The sequence below is a fragment of the Ornithorhynchus anatinus genome, chromosome 13 (assembly GCF_004115215.2).
Source record: "Ornithorhynchus anatinus isolate Pmale09 chromosome 13, mOrnAna1.pri.v4, whole genome shotgun sequence".
Taxonomy (NCBI): Eukaryota; Metazoa; Chordata; class Mammalia; order Monotremata; family Ornithorhynchidae; genus Ornithorhynchus; species Ornithorhynchus anatinus.
Genome location: NC_041740.1, coordinates 21,084,002 through 21,101,479, shown reverse-complemented (window position 1 = coordinate 21,101,479; position 17,478 = coordinate 21,084,002). Strand labels below are relative to the sequence as shown.

Here is a 17,478-nt window from a genome sequence, read left to right as displayed (position 1 = left end):
CTAGTCACCTCTGACCTGTGAAGCTCTCCTAAGCAGGAAAGGTCATTTGTCATCTTGTTGTAAACAGTTTCACTCCCAAACTCTTCCCACCTGGAAAAAGTTGATTGGCAAGGGGATTGAGAAAGGGTGATTCAGCTTATGCAAGAGGTAATAATAATAATAATAATGGTATTTGTTAAGCGCTTACCATGAGCCAAGCACTGTTAGCCCTTAGAAATCTCTCCAGGAATCTTCTGTGGGGCCCTTTCCAGAGTCTACCATCTGAATTTACCAGCTTTGCAAGTTGTTCCTTTTTTATATGTTGAAAGGACACTTGCTCATCATTTTGTTGCATGAAGGAATGTGTAAATTTAAAAAAAATAAAATAAAAGTCACTTCTGGTCATAACCTTCGAGGAATCAGCCTAATCTTCGGAACACGCTAAATAAAAATTTACAGCCGCTAGACAGAGATTGTGATGTGAAGACATTAGGGACTGTGGTCCACCAGTGAGCCGACATGTTATTAGAATTTTAATCCCTATTGTTTGATCATACTTGGTTAAATGTTTACTGGGCGGTAAGCACCGCGCTAAGCAGCGGGACCGATACAGGATAATCGGATTGGACACGTTCCCTGGCCCACACGAGGCTCACAGTCTAAGCGGGGGGGAGATGGGTGTTTTCGTCTCTATTTTCTAGATGAAGAAACAGGCACAGAGAGGTTAAGTGACATGGTCCGGTCACACAGTAGAGGCCAATGACAGTGCTGGGACTTGAACCCAGATTTCCTGACTCCCAGGCTATTCCCTCGAGGCCACACTGCCTTCCAGACCAGAAGGGGACGGCGGGAGGCCATCCTGCGGTCCAGGCGAGTGAATGTAAAACTCTGCGGGTCAGATGGGTATCTGTATTCTTGTTAAAAGTCTGGGGAGGGGAACGTTATGACCTCTCTTGGTATGCTCTTCAGATTTTTTTTTATCACGCTCCCAATCAAGAATTTGTCCCTCACGCCCAAATAAAATCTCCCTCAATTTGAGCACACCTCCTCTCGTTTGACCCTTAGAGGCCTGCAGAGCAAATGGTCACACTCCCCCCGCATGGAAGCACATATCACTCTCAGCCTTCTCTTCTCCAGACTAAACAGCCCCAACTCCTTTCACGTTTTTCTCAAAGATCTATTGAATCATTTCGTGGCCCTCCCCCTCCTCAGCGACTTCAGGAGCCCTCTGAATGATGGAAGGAAAGGACCTCGGCAGGGAGTGATCCGATAAGAGAGGAATTGTGTGCGCAAGGACCGGAGTGGGGACCTGAAACGAGTCCGAGAGATCTAGTTAAAGGCCTCAGAAAAGAAAGTCCCGCGACAGAGGGAAACTGCAGGGGTTCTCGAAAGGAGCGGGACAGCAAGAAGCAAAGAGGTGTTTCGGATCGCCTGCCGGAGGGAATCGGAGCCAGGACTAAAAATTTGGTCTCTAGGGGTGTGTAAGGATGAGGGAGTCGTGTAGGAAAGACTATTGATCGTGTGGTGTTGAGGAGTCAGCAGTGTGTCGCGGGAGTTCAGTGAGATGTTACGTTTTTCACTTGGGGAGTTAGGCCAAGGATAAACCTCTTATGTGGTTACCGTCTTCCGTAATATATCACAAGGACGTCGGTCCCTAAAACAAGACTTGGCCTCTTTACCATTTTATTGTTCATCTCTTAAAGGTTAGTGCCAGGGAGTGGATACTCCGAACATGCCCTCGGATGTATTTCACGCTATGTTTCTTAACCGTTAGGGACTGAAACATGTAAAGTCTATTAAGAATTTTGGTAGATGAACAGATACTCTCTCCATGAGTTGCAGGGCTTTCCGTGAAACTTTTCTGACGGCCCCGTTCTTTTCAGGATTTGGCCTTGGTTGCCCCCGAAGCCCCATCGGAACAAGCCAGGAGAGTCTTTCAAACTTACGATCCTGAAGGTAAGAGATTTCACCGTGTTGGGTTTTGAATCGATCTCATATTTTCCTTGGGATCTGGGGAATCCTCGCAGATGTGTGGCCCTCGTCGTGGGGGAAATGACCTCTCTTGAAAACCCAGAGTGGAGTCGGGAAGAGATTAACCAGGGAGAGGAAAGAATCCCTAGCAAAAATGGGCTGGGCTCTCCTAAGCACCGCCCGCAGTGCCGTGCGCACAATAAGCCTTCATTAGATGCCACAGATTGAGGCAAGTTCATAGCAAAAAATGGGTTTTTCGTGTCGTGGAAGATCCGGTATATTTTTCACACAGCTTGACCTTAGAATTATACCTCAGGCAACAGCAGAATAGTCCCACGTGGCACTTACACTAGAGAATCGGTATTCATCAGCTCATTCAGCCGTACTCGGTGCATTGAGACGGAGTAAGCGACAAGAAAAGAGAACAGAAGAGGTGATTCCTTGCCGCCTAGTCCTGGCTCCTCATTCAGTCGTATTTATTGAGCGCTTTCTTCCCTTTTATGACCCTGCCCACCTCTTTTTATCAAATCCCCCATTCTGGAGCCAGGGTGAACCCAAACGAGAACGAGCACGGCCTAGCGGATAGAGCACGGGCTTGGGGGTCAGGAGGACCTGGGTTCTAATGTCGGCTCTGCTGCTTTGCACGCAGTAAGCGTTCAGTAAATACAGTCGAATGAACGCCGTGTAACCTTGGGCAAATCACGTCCCTCTTCCGTACCTCAGTTACCTCATCTGTAAATTGGGGAGTAAGACTGTGAGCCCCACGCGGGGACTGTGTCAAACCTGTCTGCCTTCTATCTATCCCTGTGCTTGGTACGGTGGCTGGCACATAGTAAGCACTTAACAGATACCGTTAAAAGTCGGCCAGTGGTATTGAGTGAGCGCTTACTGTGTGGAGAGCACTGTAATAAGCGCTTGGGAGAGTAGAGCAGAGCAGGTTGGTCGACATTTACCTGCCCACCAGGAGTTTACAATCTAGAGGGGACTGTACGCTCCGCATCCACGTCAGCCAAGCGGCCCTGGGTCAGGGGAGCTGGCTTTCTCCAGGTTCTTCTCCACTTTCCAGGCTAAGCCAAGGTAGAGACAAGGAGGTTAAAAGATGAAGAACAGTAAGAGGGATTGAGGTCTCACCCCAAGCCCCACAGTACTTTCTGTCCGTATCCTTATACTCTCCCCTTTCCTCTCTCTCTCAGTGATTTTAACATCTGTCTCTCCCTCCGTACTGTAAGCTCTTTGTGAGGTGGGATCGCATCTACCAACTCTATTATATTCTATTCCCCAAGTGCTTAGTACAGTGCTTGGCACTCAGTAAATGTCATCGATTGGATGGGACTCGATGAGGGTCTGGTCCGGCCATGAAGAGAAACACTGGCCCAGATGACGAGGGGGTAAATGAAGTCAGGCTGGTGAAAATCAGAAGGCCTAAAAGAAATTAAATAGTTTAACGTTTCCCTGTCTGTTTCTATTTTGGGGAGATTTTGAGAGAATACATTTTAGTTGGGGGACTCCGAGTATCACGGGGCCAGGGTAATTTCTGACAAACCAAACTACGGAAGGACTCAAGATTTTGAGAACTAGTTTTAGAGCTTCCCCCGTTAAAGAGTAAATATTGCTTAACTAAAATGCTTTCGATGGTAATAATTGCGATACTTAAGTGCTCGGTATGCACCGAGCACTGTACTAAGCACTGGGCTAAGTATAGTACAGTCAGATCAGACGTAGTCCTTGTCCCACACAGTCTGAGAGTGAGAGAAAACAAAATATCCAATCCCTATGCCGCAGAGAAGGAACCCCAAGTATAGAGAAGTTAAATGACTTGTGCCCAAGGTCACTCAGGAGACAAATGGCGGAACTGGGGTTCGAACCCAGAATTCCTGACTCCCAGCCCTGTGCCCTTCTCACGAGGTCAAACCTCTTTTCATGAACTACTTTTAAGACTCTAGTTCTAGTTGTTGACCAAGACCCCGAAACGCTTCAGCCCCTACACCCCATTAATCTTTTAAGCAAACAGTTGAGTATTATTTATGTCCTTCAGTTGGCCCCGCTATTGTCTTCTATTGGAATTTTCTTTCATATTCTTAGTTTCAGTTTTGTCCTCCAAGGATTTTCTAGCTATAATTAGCGAGACAGTCAAATGGTCGGTGCCAAATTCAATAGCATAGACAATTTATCTCTTTCTATCCTCTGATTGCATTTGTGGGAGCGTCAGAAGTGTTTGAAAATTACAGCCGAAGGATTCCTCCGTCAACAGTACTCCCCAGCACTAGAATTCAGATAGGGTTCAGTGAGATTCATTTGCCCCCTAATAAGCTCCAAACTTCAAGAAGATGCAGGCTTCGTCAGCAGAGTGAACAGACACCAAGTGGGAGAGAGAGAGACCAAACACTTAATTCTGACAGTCCCAGAAAGCGACCCAGCCGTCCACCAACCTCCAGAAGAGGTTATTGTGATGTTATTGTTGGTACTGTTATGATCCCACTCCAGTGTTACAGCTACACGGTGGAGTTAGCCGCTGGGTTGATACAGCTCCAGGTGGTGGGAGTTAATCAGAGAAAGCTTGTTGGAAGAGGTGGAATTTGAGGAGGGTTTTCTGGTAGGCTTAGAGCAGGGTGAGAGACTTTCAGGACTTGGAAGGAGTGTGAGCGCAGGGAAAGAGAAGGGGTGAAGCAGAAGGGCTTAGAAGAAGCACGGAAGCGTCACCTGAGTGAAGAGAGGATGCAGACTGGAGATAGAAAAGCCACGAAGCCGGTAGTTGAGAAAGATGGACATTAGAGATTTCTGAGGAGTGGAGAGCGATATGCCGAGCCATTTTCAGGAAGAGGACTCTGCTTGAGTTGGAGTGGTGTCTGGAGAGAAGGAGGCAGATCCTGGAACTATTTTGGAGGATGAATCAGCAGGTCTTTGCAGGGAATTGGATGTGGGCTGAAAATCAGTGAGAAGTGGAGGATGATCCCTAGGTTGCAGGCTCTTGAGGCAGGGAAAAAGGAGACTGTGATTGAGAGAGATGGGAAATGTTGGTAACGGTAAGTGTTACAGAGTGAAGGCGAGAAATCCATTTCTTTAGATCGCACCACATTTTGGGTGGCCCGTTGGCACTTGGAAGCTTCTGCGAGGCTTCGCATTCATGGACTCAGAGTGAATGCTCTTGCTCATCTCAACTTTCTTCTTCCCTTCTCCCCAGATAATGGATTCATTCCCGACACACTTCTAGAAGATGTAATGAAAGCTTTGGACCTTGTATCAGATCCCGAATAGTAAGTGAAATTGCATATCGAAACCACTTGACCACAGATAAAAACGATTGCATTGTTCGTTGGTGTTCACACAGCCCCCGATTTACCTGAAGAATGTCTCAAGTTTACTAGCTACCGATCCTAAAGGGTGGAGAAGATAGTAATATAATCAGATTTGGCAGAGGAAAAAATGGTATAAAGTTAAAATGGAGATAATTAAAAAGGGAGAGGGAGGTTTGTTGTATTTTCATTCAAGCCATGCTCCGTAGTGATCGTAGCTCTTACCGGATTTGGACAGTGAAGCTCCAAGGGAGAGTTTTGGAAAAAAGAAAATGGATTTGTCCAATGCAGTCCTGCATTTTTATGTCAAAAGACCGCTTTTGGAGGATTTTCTCGGAACCTCTCTTGGAGCACTCTCTTGGAAGTCTATGGGCTTTAATCAATTTTCTACTTAACCTTAGTGGTTCGTGGTCGATCATTTCACATCCGAAACTCTCACCACGAATTTTGGGTGCCCGAGAACTATCCGTGAGGAGAAATACTCTCTGTATTCGGCCGAGACTCCCGTTCATCAAATGTGGAAATAAACCCGGAGATCCGACCGGCGTCCACGGTCCTGTGACTTTCCTATTCCAAGAGAATGACGGGAAATCCCAGTTTGTGATTCGGCAAGTTCTCCAGGTCTTTCATCTGCCAGTAATAAAGCAAACTTGCAACATACAAAATACATAACAAGGGAATTTAGTGTAAGCAGCATAAACAGGATTGTCATTCCCAGTGTTTAAAATCCTGTTTCATTCGGTTTTGAGATGAATTTCAGATGTGGCTTATTTGAAAGTATGCAACTACATCTAAACATTTGTAAACTAATCACATCTGAATTAATATCCCAGAATCTAACCACCTTGGGTTGCGATTTCAGCCATTTTCAGTAGTTAAGCCAAGTTGGGCGGGTCCACCTTGGAAGGGAGAAACTCAAGGCAACGCAGATATTGTCCCGAGTAGCTGTAAAACCGCTGGAGCGGCATCATAAAAGTGATCTTTCCCTGAGCAGAGAGTAACTCCCCGTAACTCCCTCCCCCTTCCTATCCGAAAGCATTAGTAAAATCACCTCGCCTCCAAGAAGCCTCCCCTGACTAAGCCCTCATTTCCCCTGCTCCCTCTTCTTTCTGGGTCGTCTTTGCCCTTGGATTTATACCCTTTATTATTTATAATAATAATGGTATTTGTAAAGTGCTTAGTGTGTGCCAAGCACTGTTCTAAGCACTGGAGTAGTAGATAGAAGGCTCACAGTCTTAATCCCCATTTGACAGATGAGGTAACTGAGACACAGAGAAGCGAAGTGACTTGCCCCAAGTCGCACAGCTGATAAGCGCGGAGCCGGGTTTAGAACCCACGGCCTCCGACTCCCAAGCCCGGGCTCTTCCCCCGCCCTCAGCCGCACAGCGCTTTACGTACATGTCGGTAATTCATTTTGACGTCTGCCTCCCCCTCTAGTCTGAAAGCTCGACGTGGGCAGAGAACGTGTCTGTCAACTCTGTTGTATTTTCCCCAGTGCTAGCACAGTGCTGAACACATAGCAGGCGGTCAGTAAATACCGTTGACTGACTGTGTCGTATTCTCCCGAGCATTTAGTACAGTGCTCTGCACACGGTAAATGCTCAGTAAACACGATCGATCGATGGATCGATTGACATAGATTGGGAACCCCATGTGGGGCAGGGACTTAATGAATACCATAAGTATATACTCGCACGGGTTCCGTGTGGCAATTTTTGTCAAACCTTTTTCCATATTCCTGGAAACGCTTTTCAGCCAACCTGAATTTTGTTTCGGCTTCCTTGGCATTAAACACTGTGGTGTTCACACTCTGTTCACGGCTCTTCCTTAGACAGGCTTTCGGGGCCTGTCGAAAAAAATGTATCGCTCTTCCTTAGCGGTCTCTAACCCGAGCTAGTCTCAGCCCCTGATGTCGGCACCTCTCTTCCACCTGCCGCGGGCCACGGAAGTCGCCTGTATAAGCGGTGGGGCCTTAGCAGTAAACGTGAGGTAGGGAGCGGCACCCGGCTGTCAAAAGGCCTTCTCTGGGCTGTGGAAAGGGGAGGAAGACTGCACCCCTCGCTTCTCCGGCCCTGATCAGAGCTCCCGTCTGCTTTGGAAGTAAGCGACTCTGGGGATGCTGTCAGCTCATCTTACCGTCCCCTTCGGCGGGAGCGCGGACCCCGAGTTTCCACCTCGGTCGTTCTGGAACGTGACCCCCCTGGGGACGTTTGCCGGATTGGCCGATGCGAGCATTACTTCCCCGGGAGCCTGTCGGGATGCATGCTGGTAATACTCAACGGGGTATTTTCGGCGTAGAAAGAGGAACGAACTTGGATGATGAATTGGCTCTGTTACGTCCGGGCACATCTTAAAAAGAAAATAAAGTGTACCGGGAAGGTCATGAATTGGGGTTTTGTAGACTCTGAGTTTTCAAACGACTTTACCTAATAAGGAACAGTCTTCCAAAATTATCATCCCAATTTCAGTTTTAAATAGAAACACATTATCCTGCTTTAAAAATAACTTCGTCTTTTGGCACGTGAGCTGCCGTTCCTCGGTATTTGTCATTAAGGTCCTAAAAAGCACGGGCTCTGTGAGGGTTCGTAAGCGGGCGTGTTAGAACCACATCATTTAATCACGCGAAAATAAAAATGTCCAATGCTTATTATTTTTTCTCCATTGTTTCTGTCGCAGCGTAAACCTCATGAAGACCAAATTAGACCCAGAAGGATTAGGAATCATATTACTGGGTCCCTTTCTTCAAGAATTCTTCCCTGAGCAGGTAACATAATCTGGGATCGAAGGGGGCTTCTTCCGGTACTCTTGGGAACGACGGTAACGATTGTTTTTCGTTGACTCTGACCTTTGTCTTTCGCTTCATTGGGCTGGGCTGGAGAGAGCTCACTCCTTCTCTTCCCCGCCCCCGGTTCAGGCGCACGTGAGGCAAGGTGCGTTGCCGAGATTCTTGTATCCCTTTATTTAAATGATGCTCTCAGATACAAGCCAGAATTTTAAGTTGTTTAAGACCACGAGGGAAACGCCCTGAATTTGAATGAACCGTGTATTCGCTCTGGTGAGCGAGGTCTGCGGGGAAAAGGGTGTTTCATCACCCCTCCTTGCTCTGCGGGAGGAGCCTCCTATTAGGGGCTGTTGATTGGACTAGTCTGAGGAAACGCCCGAAGGAGCGCAAGGGTCAGCTGGGCCCCGACCGTCTTCCGAGACGATGTGTGGGACCAGAACGCCACGGTCTAGATCGGCCTCGTAGGCAGGGCTTCTCGGAAGCTCCCCCAGGAACACATTTTCACTCGGTTTCCAAACCTTTGAACCCCCCAGCGCCGGGGCTCTTTCTCCGTCCTAAATCCTCCTTCACCCCACCCTGGGGCTTGGATCCATTCTCTTCCCACCCTGAAATCCACCACTCCCTCTGTCCCCAGCCCCTCCCCGTTGCCTTCCGCCCCGTTAGCCACAATTCAGACCGAGACTCTTCCATTCCTCGCCCACGGCCTGCAACTGCGAGGAATTTGAAACCCCGTTGCCAGGTGGAACGGTCAACCTGAAAGCAAGGAGAATCCAACGAATGGTCTAAAACTAAGATTCATATAGATTCCAACACCGTTTCAATAGCTGGGGGCAGGGGAATCCCAGAATTTAAGCCCGGGAGACTAGAAAAAAATGTCATTTTTTAAAATTTTAAGCTGTGAGAGCCAGCCTCGACCCACTGGGTCCGGAATGGTATCGAAAACTGTCCGAGATGGCCGACGGTATCGATGGACCGTGACTTTTGGAAGTGTCGCCTCGCGACAAGTTTTCTAAGCCTGCATTTGGAGCGGCTGTTAGGGTGCCTCAGTCGGGAGGGCTATCCTCCACTTTTAAATAGAGGAACAATTAGCCGTCGTTTTATAAGGAAAAAGATTGGGTGCAGTTTGAGAGAGAGCGAAACATTATTCTCCATTTTCTTCTACCCCATTTAAGCGGAGGTGTTTGACATAAAGGAAAAAAAAATCTCTGGGGAGCTTCATTATAATTTTTGGCTCTTTAACCTTAAAAAGTTAAGCATCTAGTGAATCAGCTCTCCACTAGGAACTGTTTCTGCAATGGAAAGTAGTCATTATTCAAATAAATAAAGCATTTCTGCAGCTTGCTGTGCCCCCCCCCCCAAATTATCCTTTTTCCTTAATCATATAATACCTTTGGGAGGGCGAGGGGGACTGTAATATAAACAGGATTCTTGCTCATGGATACTTCTCTAACGAAAAGAAGTCGAAAAAGCTCTCTTTGGGGAAAACAGTGGGACCATTCATTCATTCAGTAGTATTTTTTGAGCGCTTACTATGTGCAGAGCACTGTACTAAGCCCTGGGAAGGTACAGATCGGCAACAGATAGAGACAGCCCCTGCCCACTGACGGGCTTACAGTCTAATCGGGGGAGACGGACAGACAAACAGTAGCAATAAATAGAATCAAGGCAATAAATAGAATCAAGATGAGCCAGAGTAAATATTACGTGAAAGATGGCAGGCTTGAGGAGATGTGGACAGCAAGAAGCCAGTCGGAGGCCAAGAAAGGAACTTAGCCGTCGATGGTTGTGATACCTAGAAGGCCAGAGCAACGGGGCGGAGTCCGGGAAGAAGATTTATTCCTGGGACGTGGCTCTCTCAGAGAGTCTGGGAGCAGAGAGGGCTCAGACCGAATCCTGCTGAGAGCCTGGACGGGGGAGAGCCCGTGTGGGGCCTTGAGGTGAAACAGCCTTTGCCTTAATGAAGCGTACTTGTTTATGCTGGACAATAATAATAATAATGTCGGTATTTGTTAAGCGCTTACTATGCGCAGAGCACTGTTCTAAGCGCTGGGGTAGACACGGGGGCATCGGGTTGTCCCACGTGAGGCTCACAGTTAATCCCCATTTTCCAGATGAGGTCACTGAGGCACAGAGAAGTTGTGACTTGCCCACAGTCACAGAGCTGACAAGTGGCAGAGCCGGGAGCCGAACCCATGACCTCTGACTCCGAAGCCCAGGCTCTTTCCACTGAGCCACGCTGCTTCTCTATCTGGATCCAACCTATCTGGTTGGATATCTGTCTATCGGGATATCTCTCTCTCTCTCTATCTGGATCCACCCGGGGATCTGCTCGGGGAACAACAGGCGCCTCCGGAAAGAAATGGAAGCCAGATGTGTCTCCTGTTGGGGGTGGGCAGGGGCTAAGTACAGCGTTAACAAGAATTTCTGAAGGCTCCTCCGTGGAGCCGTGAAATGCCGGATTGGATGCGAGGGAACCAACAGGGTCTTGACGCAGGTGCCGTCTACACCGCATCGGTGCTCGTAGGGGACGACGGCGAGAAAAAGCGAGTGTCTCCTAGTTATGATTTCCTGACATTTATGAATCGGGATCGTTAGCAAGAAAACCAGTTGGGACCCAGTCCCTGCCACCAGGGGCTCAGGGGCTCTGCAGGGAGGAGAACAGATGCACGAACCCTAAGGATACAGTGCCGTCAACAAGGGAAACCAGTAACGACTCAACGCTTCAAGGGTCTCAGCAGTGAAAACCGGCAGGTTGAACAGCGGGTCCCTCACTGCCCCCGGGGAGACCATCCTCACACCCCCGTCCTCCCCCGGCCCACGTGGGGAATTGGAATCCACAGAGGAAAGCGGGTACTTGTTTCCTGGCTTGGTTTGGCCCCGAATTTCCCTGACTAAACTAGCGCGATGTAGATTTCTAATGCTGTTTTCTTTACGATAGGATTCCAGAGTTCCAGAGTCATTTACTGTTTATCATTACAATGGATTGAAGCAGTCTAATTATAATGAAAAGGTATGAATTTAAATGTCATATTCTTATTTTACGCGGGGTGGTGTCGGCGCCGTTCGTGGCTACTGTGATGAGGCTTGGTCTGGTTGTGTGATCTGATAATAATAATGTTGGTATTTGTTAAGCGCTTACTATGTGCAGAGCACTGTTCTAAGCGCTGGGGTAGGTACAGGCTCATCAGGTTGTCCCACGTGAGGCTCACAGTCTTCATCCCCATTTTCCAGAAGAGGGAACTGAGGCCCAGAGAAGCGAAGCGACTTGCCCACAGTCACACAGCTGCCAAGTAGCAGAGCCGGGATCCGAACCCATGACCTCTGACTCCCAAGCCCGGGGCTCTTTCCACTGAGCCACGCTGCTTAAATGTCATCTCCATCAATCCAGCGGGAGCATTCATTGAGCGCCTCCTGCGTGCCAAGCACTGTACTAGGCGCCTTGAGAAAATACAAAAGCGTTCAAAGACACTCATTCAAGAAGCGTACGGTCTAGACCCAACCGAGAGACGCAAACGTGGCCCAGAGGATAGAGCAAGGGCCCGGAAGCCAGAGACGTGGCTCCTAATCCTGCCTCTGCCACATATCTGCCAGGTAACCTTGGGAAAGTCACTTTCCTTCGAATAACAATGATAATGTCGGTATTTGTTAAGCGCTTACTATGTGCCGAGCACTGTTCTAAGCGCTGGGGGAGCTACAGGGTCATCGGGATGGTCCCACGTGAGGCTCCCGGTCTTCATCCCCATTTACAGATGAGGTCACTGAGGCCCGGAGAAGTGAAGGCGACCCGCCCGCGTCACACAAGCTGACAAGTGGCAGACTTCTCTGTGCCTCAGTTACCTCATCAAACCCCCGATGGCTACTCGTTCTACCCTGCAGCAAGCGGAAACTCCTGAACCTTGGCTTTAAGTCGCTCTGTCAGCTCTCTACCTCCTCTGTGTCCGTCTCCAATCTTCAGAGCCCTCCTTGAGATGAAATCTCCTCCAGAAGCCTTCCCTGAGTACCTTTCCTCTTCCCACTCTATATCCGTCAACTACCCCTCCGGCCTTTCCGTCTGGAAAAAAAAAAAAAGTGAAACACTTAAGCTGTAGCCCTCAAGTACCTAACGTATATCATAACCTCTATTACCGCCCTTCTCTGTAATGTAAATAATAATAATTGTGGTATTTGCCAGGCACTATCCTAAGCACTGGGGTAGACGAAAGGTAATCAGGTCAGACACGGTCCCTGTCTGACTCGCAGTCTCTATCACCAGTTTACAAAGGAGGTAACCGAGGCACAGAGAAGTTACGTGACTTGCCCAGAGTCCCACAGACGAGAGTGGCCCGAGCCGGGATTGGAACCCGCAACCTCCGACTCCCGAGCCGGGGCTCCTTCCGCTAGGCCACGGTGCCCCCCTGCCGTGAAGGGAAGTGGGAGGGAGTTCCAGGGCCGGCGGAGAGGACGTGAGCGAGGGTCAGACGAGATCGAGTTAAAGGGAGTAGGTTGGCGTTAGAGGGGTGAGGCGTGCCAACCGGGACGTGGGCTGGGAGATTAGCGAGGGAAGGTGGGAAGGTGGGGGAGAAGGACCGCGAGCACGCCAGGATGAATTTGAGGTGGACGAAGTAAGCCACCCAGATTACTACCCTGTTAATCCAAGCGCTCGGCCTATCCTGCCTCGGTTACTGAATCGGCCTCCCCGTTGACCTCCTGTCTCTCCTCAGTCCAATGCTTCCTTCCGTTGCCCAGATGATTTTTCTACAAAACTGTTCAGTGCACGTGTCTCCACTCCCTAGAGCGCCCGGTGGTTGCCCATCCACCTCCGCATCAAACAGAAACTCCCACCATTGGCTTTAAAGCATTCCGTCGCCTTCCCCTCCCTCCTGCCTCAACTCCCTGATTTTGTGGCGCGGGCCAGCCCGCACACTTCGCACTGCGACGTGCAACCTTCTCACTGCACCACGGCCTCATTTACCTCGACCCCGACTCCTCGCCACGCCTGGAACAGCCTCCCGCTTCGTCCCCGACAGAGTAACGCTCTCCCCATCTTCCAAGCCTTATTTAAAGCGCGTCTTCTCCGAGAGGCCTTCACCAAATAAGCCCCCCATTTCCTCTTCTCCCACTCCCTTCTGCTTCGCTCTTGCATTTTACTCACTCCCTTTACTCACCCCTTCCTCGGCCCCACAGCACTCATATACATACCCATCATTTATTCATATTGAGGTCCCCCCCCTCTAGACCGCAAGCTCACTGCGGGCAGGGAACGTGACGTCCAGTTCTGCTATATCGTACTCGCCCAGGTGCTCGGTACAGTGCTCTGCCACAAGGAAGTGCTCGGTAAATGCCACTGATGGATTGAATGAGTCCCCATTTGCAGACGAGGGAACTGAGGCCCGGTGAAGGGAATTGACATGCCCAGGGTCACTCAGCAGACAGATGGCAGGTGTAAAGGGACCTGGGGAATTCCTTATTTGACCGGCGTATCTGAGCGGGTCTGCTCTGGAGAGTCGGGTCGGAACCGTTAAACCGGTGTGGGGCCCTTCCTGAAATTGCCTTGGTTCCTTTCACGAGTTGCCTTGGCTTCAAGGAACACAGAGATGTTATTCGTGGCTACTAATCTTAAAATTAAAAGCGGATTTGCTGCCTATTATGGAAGAATCTTATTCCAGCAGTGGTCACCTATCAATTAGCTTGAATAGCAGGTGACCTGGACCAGGATATTGAAACTAAAGACTGAAGTCGACATCACCACTGAAATATTTCATATTTTGCTGTTTGAAAAATGTTGCCGTGGCCCCATCCTCCCTAGTGAAGGGAGAATCGTTTTCAAGACGCCACGTGAGAGTCCGACCGCAAACTCCACATCTGTGGGGCGCATCAGGCAGTCAGTCGATTGTATTTACTGAGCGCTTACTTACGAATTAAGAGCTTGCTAGGGAGCGTGGCCCCTCTCCTCCCTGCCGGATTTTATTTCCAGGCCTGAAGACCACTTGGCAGCCCCCTTATCCACGGCATCCAGCCAGCCCCACTCCCACCTGCCCCCTCACTGTCACCTCCGTCCGCTCTCTGGGCTCAAGAAGAAGGCGCATTATTGTCCAGTAACAACAGAAAAGATTCATTTGCGAAAGAGCCGATTTCTGGGCAGGAGGTTTAGTGGGTTTTCCGGGCCAGAGAGTCAGCCCTGAAGACTCTGGCAAGTTCTTGCCCTAGAAGGTTTCTGTTCCGGAGCCCGGCTGTTCCATTCCTTGCCGCCCTGTAGATACGTAAAGCGGACCTGAAAACTGGCAGACCGGCGACGCGAACCCGACAGCCCCGAAAGGAGGCAGGGCCCCCCCCCCCCCCCGCCTTTTCTCGGCTTTTGGGTATTTTTGTCTCTAATATAGATTCCCTGCCCCAAACAGTCTCATCGGCAGTTCAGGTCGTAAGATAACCAGTTCCGTATTGCACACGCTGTGTACACGGGAAGCCCTCGGTAAAAAAAACCAGCGAGAGGGGGTTGTAATGCGTGGGAGGGGGTGTGGGGAGATATAGATGAATTACGTGACTTTATCTTGGCAGGTCATGTACGTCGAAGGCACGGCAGTCGTCATGGGCTTTGAAGATCCGATGCTTCAGACAGACGATAGCCCAGTTAAGCGTTGTCTCCAAACTAAGTGGCCGTACATAGAATACTGTGGACCACAGACCGCTCTCCTTCACTGAAACTGATGAAGCTGAATTTTAGAAGGAAGATAGACAAAGCAGAAGCTTAAAGAAGAGTCTAGCGGTCGGCAGTTGGCTGGAAAATACCTACCCTTTGGCTGGATGAAGCTATACACTGGTATCACTGATAAAATGTAAATAACTATTTTAGACACTCTTTTCAGTGTTGGTTGGATGGATGTATTTCATTTGGATTTCTTTTACCGTGTGCTCTTTGTCCAGGTTCTTCTTTTTTTTTTCTCTTTGACCATCGTGACGTTAAGTGACAAAATGAAATCGGGGCATAAACAGAACCCGTCCCCCGAACTGTCCGAGATAATCTTCATCTCTTTCGGAAAGATGTGACCGCCATCTGATACTGGAGATCGGATGTAAAATTTCAAAACCTATCGATTTTTGCTTGTGTCTGATTCACTCGGGCGGGTTCTTCTTATTTAAGTGATACTGGCATTACACGACCCCGTTGAGGTTCAGAACTGAAAAGTCCGAGTTACATTTTTGCCATTTTTTTCTAATCTGGTTTCACCTACGTAAGCTTGCACAATGTACACTGAAATATTCTACATCATACAAGTCGTCAATCCTGTCTCTTTGACAGTTGTCTGTGGCTGTGGTTAGCTATCTGGCATGGTAATGAAAGGCCGAACTAAGGAGAAAATGTACCGCTCTTCAGAGATGTCTAAGGAGAATGTAAACCAAAAGTTCAACAGCAGAAAGAATCTGTTTACAATCTTAAAACTGTTCACTCTTATTGAATTGCCAAATGCTTTCTCCCCTTTTGTCCAAAAAGCGACGTAAGCCAGCTTTCTTGTATATTATAACTGTGTTAAGTGCATGAGACCATCTGTTATTACGTTAGTATACTCTATTTATTTATTACGATCCTAGTTCTTGGCCCTAAATAAACAGACTTTTTTTTCCTGGACTGCGACCTAGGGTTTTTGACACGGATTGTCCAAATACGACCAATCCGCTGCTCCTCGAATATGTTTTTATGGCAGCGCTGCGCCGGACGGAATGATGAAGGTTGGCGTCGTGGGTTGACGGGTCTGCGGGGAGGAGAGTCGACAGCCGAGGCCTGAACTCTTGTGCGTATAGTGAAATGGGATTTGTCAAGGGGAATTACTCACACGGAGGAATCAGCAGAGCTGGAGCCCGAGGACCTCAGGTTTCGAGGGATCCCTGTAACCCCCGCCCCCCCCCCCCCCCAAAATTACGCCCTCACCTGACTTTAACCAAGTTGGGCCTCTGCTCGGAGAAGACCGTCTCAAAAAATCTGCCTCTCTGGCCCTTAAAGGGCACCCTGCCCTTTAATCGAGCGGTGGGATTTATTTATCGAGCACTTAAAATCGATCAGCCCCAACTTGGAGTGGGCAGGGAATGGGCAGCACCCGAGAGGAGCCGGCGTGTCCCGGAGTTCACCCCAGGAGAGCCGGAATCGCGGGTCGTTGCCGTGTAATCCCCAAAGCCTCGGCCTCCTCCTCCTCCTCTTTATGATGGGGGAGGGAGGTGTAATGATTTTTTTTAATGGTATTTGTTAAGCGCTTGCTGTGTTCCGGGCACCCTGCTAAGCCCTAGGGTAGATCCAAGCCAGTCAGGTTGGACACAGCCCGTGCCCCACGAAGGGCTCACGGTCTTAATCCCCATTCTACCGATGAGGGTAACTGAGGCACAGAGAAGTGAGCGACTTGCCCGGCGTCCCACTGCTGACAAGTCGAACCCGGGTCCTTCTGCTCCCGGGCCCAGCCGGTCGCTGCATCTAGTGACGCCGGTAGACGGGATTCAACCACTGTCTGGCTCCCGCCCCACCAGCCGTTTGCCTCGGCGCCTCGGGAAGGACGGTTCTTGACTTCTTGGTCGAGAGAGGTCATTAGGCAGGGAGGGAGTAGAACGGGGGAAAGCGTGTTCGGCTTAAAGAGGAAGTTTGAGGACTGAGTGAGTTGGGAGGATAGAAATCCGTGACTCCTCACGGATACGGATCTGCGTTGCGTGTGCATGCGTGAGTACGTACGTGTCGGGTGTTCATATCAGTGAAGCGCCGCCCCGCTGCGCTGGGAGTGTCACCACGACCGAGAAACGGGAGGGTTCCCTGCCCGTCCCTCTTCCTGGGCGAGTCACTTCACCCGATCCCTCGTTCAGTCGTATTTATTCACTTCCCTTCTCTGGGCCTCAGTTACCTCATCTGTAAAAGGGGGATTGAGGCCGTGAGCCCCACGTGGGACGGGGACTGTGTCCAACCCCATTTGCCCGTGCCCACCCCAGAATTTAGCGTGACGCTTGGCACGTTCATTCGGTTGTATTTATTGAGCGCTCACTCTGTGCCGAGCACTTGGAAAGTACAATACAGCAGTAGAGAGGGACGATCCCCTACCCACGACAGGTTCCCAGTCTAGGGCGGGGAGCCGTTATTGTCACTGTTGTTATTGTTATGCCGTTTTTCAGATCCTCACTGTGGGCGCTTCAAGTCCTGAAATCGACACTGCTGCTAGTACCGATCCTGAAAATAAATGTGGGCTCTGTTCAACGCTTACTCTGTGCCAGGCACTGTTAATAATGTTGGTATTTGTTAAGCGCTTACTATGTGCCGAGCACTGTTCTAAGCGCTGGGGTAGACACAGGGGAATCACGTGGTCCCACGTGGGGCTCACGGTCTTAATCCTCATTTTACAGATGAGGTAACTGAGGCACCGAGAAGTGAAGTGACTCGCCCAAAGTCACACAGCTGACAAGTGGCCGAGCCGGCATTCGAACTCATGACCTCTGACCCCAAAGCCC

General features: G+C 49.5%; 1 protein-coding gene across 1 annotated transcript in view; it reads left to right on the top strand.

Moving 5' to 3' along the window:
* MINDY3 (MINDY lysine 48 deubiquitinase 3) overlaps positions 1–15,629 on the top strand; it is an 80,532-nt gene extending 64,903 nt beyond the window's left edge. The window contains 6 exon segments of the mRNA XM_029077751.2: positions 1,863–1,935; positions 5,132–5,204; positions 7,920–8,007; positions 10,964–11,035; positions 14,560–14,668; positions 14,671–15,629. Of these exon segments, the coding sequence (XP_028933584.1) occupies positions 1,863–1,935; positions 5,132–5,204; positions 7,920–8,007; positions 10,964–11,035; positions 14,560–14,668; positions 14,671–14,753 (498 nt within the window). The 3' untranslated portion in view covers positions 14,754–15,629.
* Positions 15,630–17,478: the final 1,849 nt, after the last annotated feature.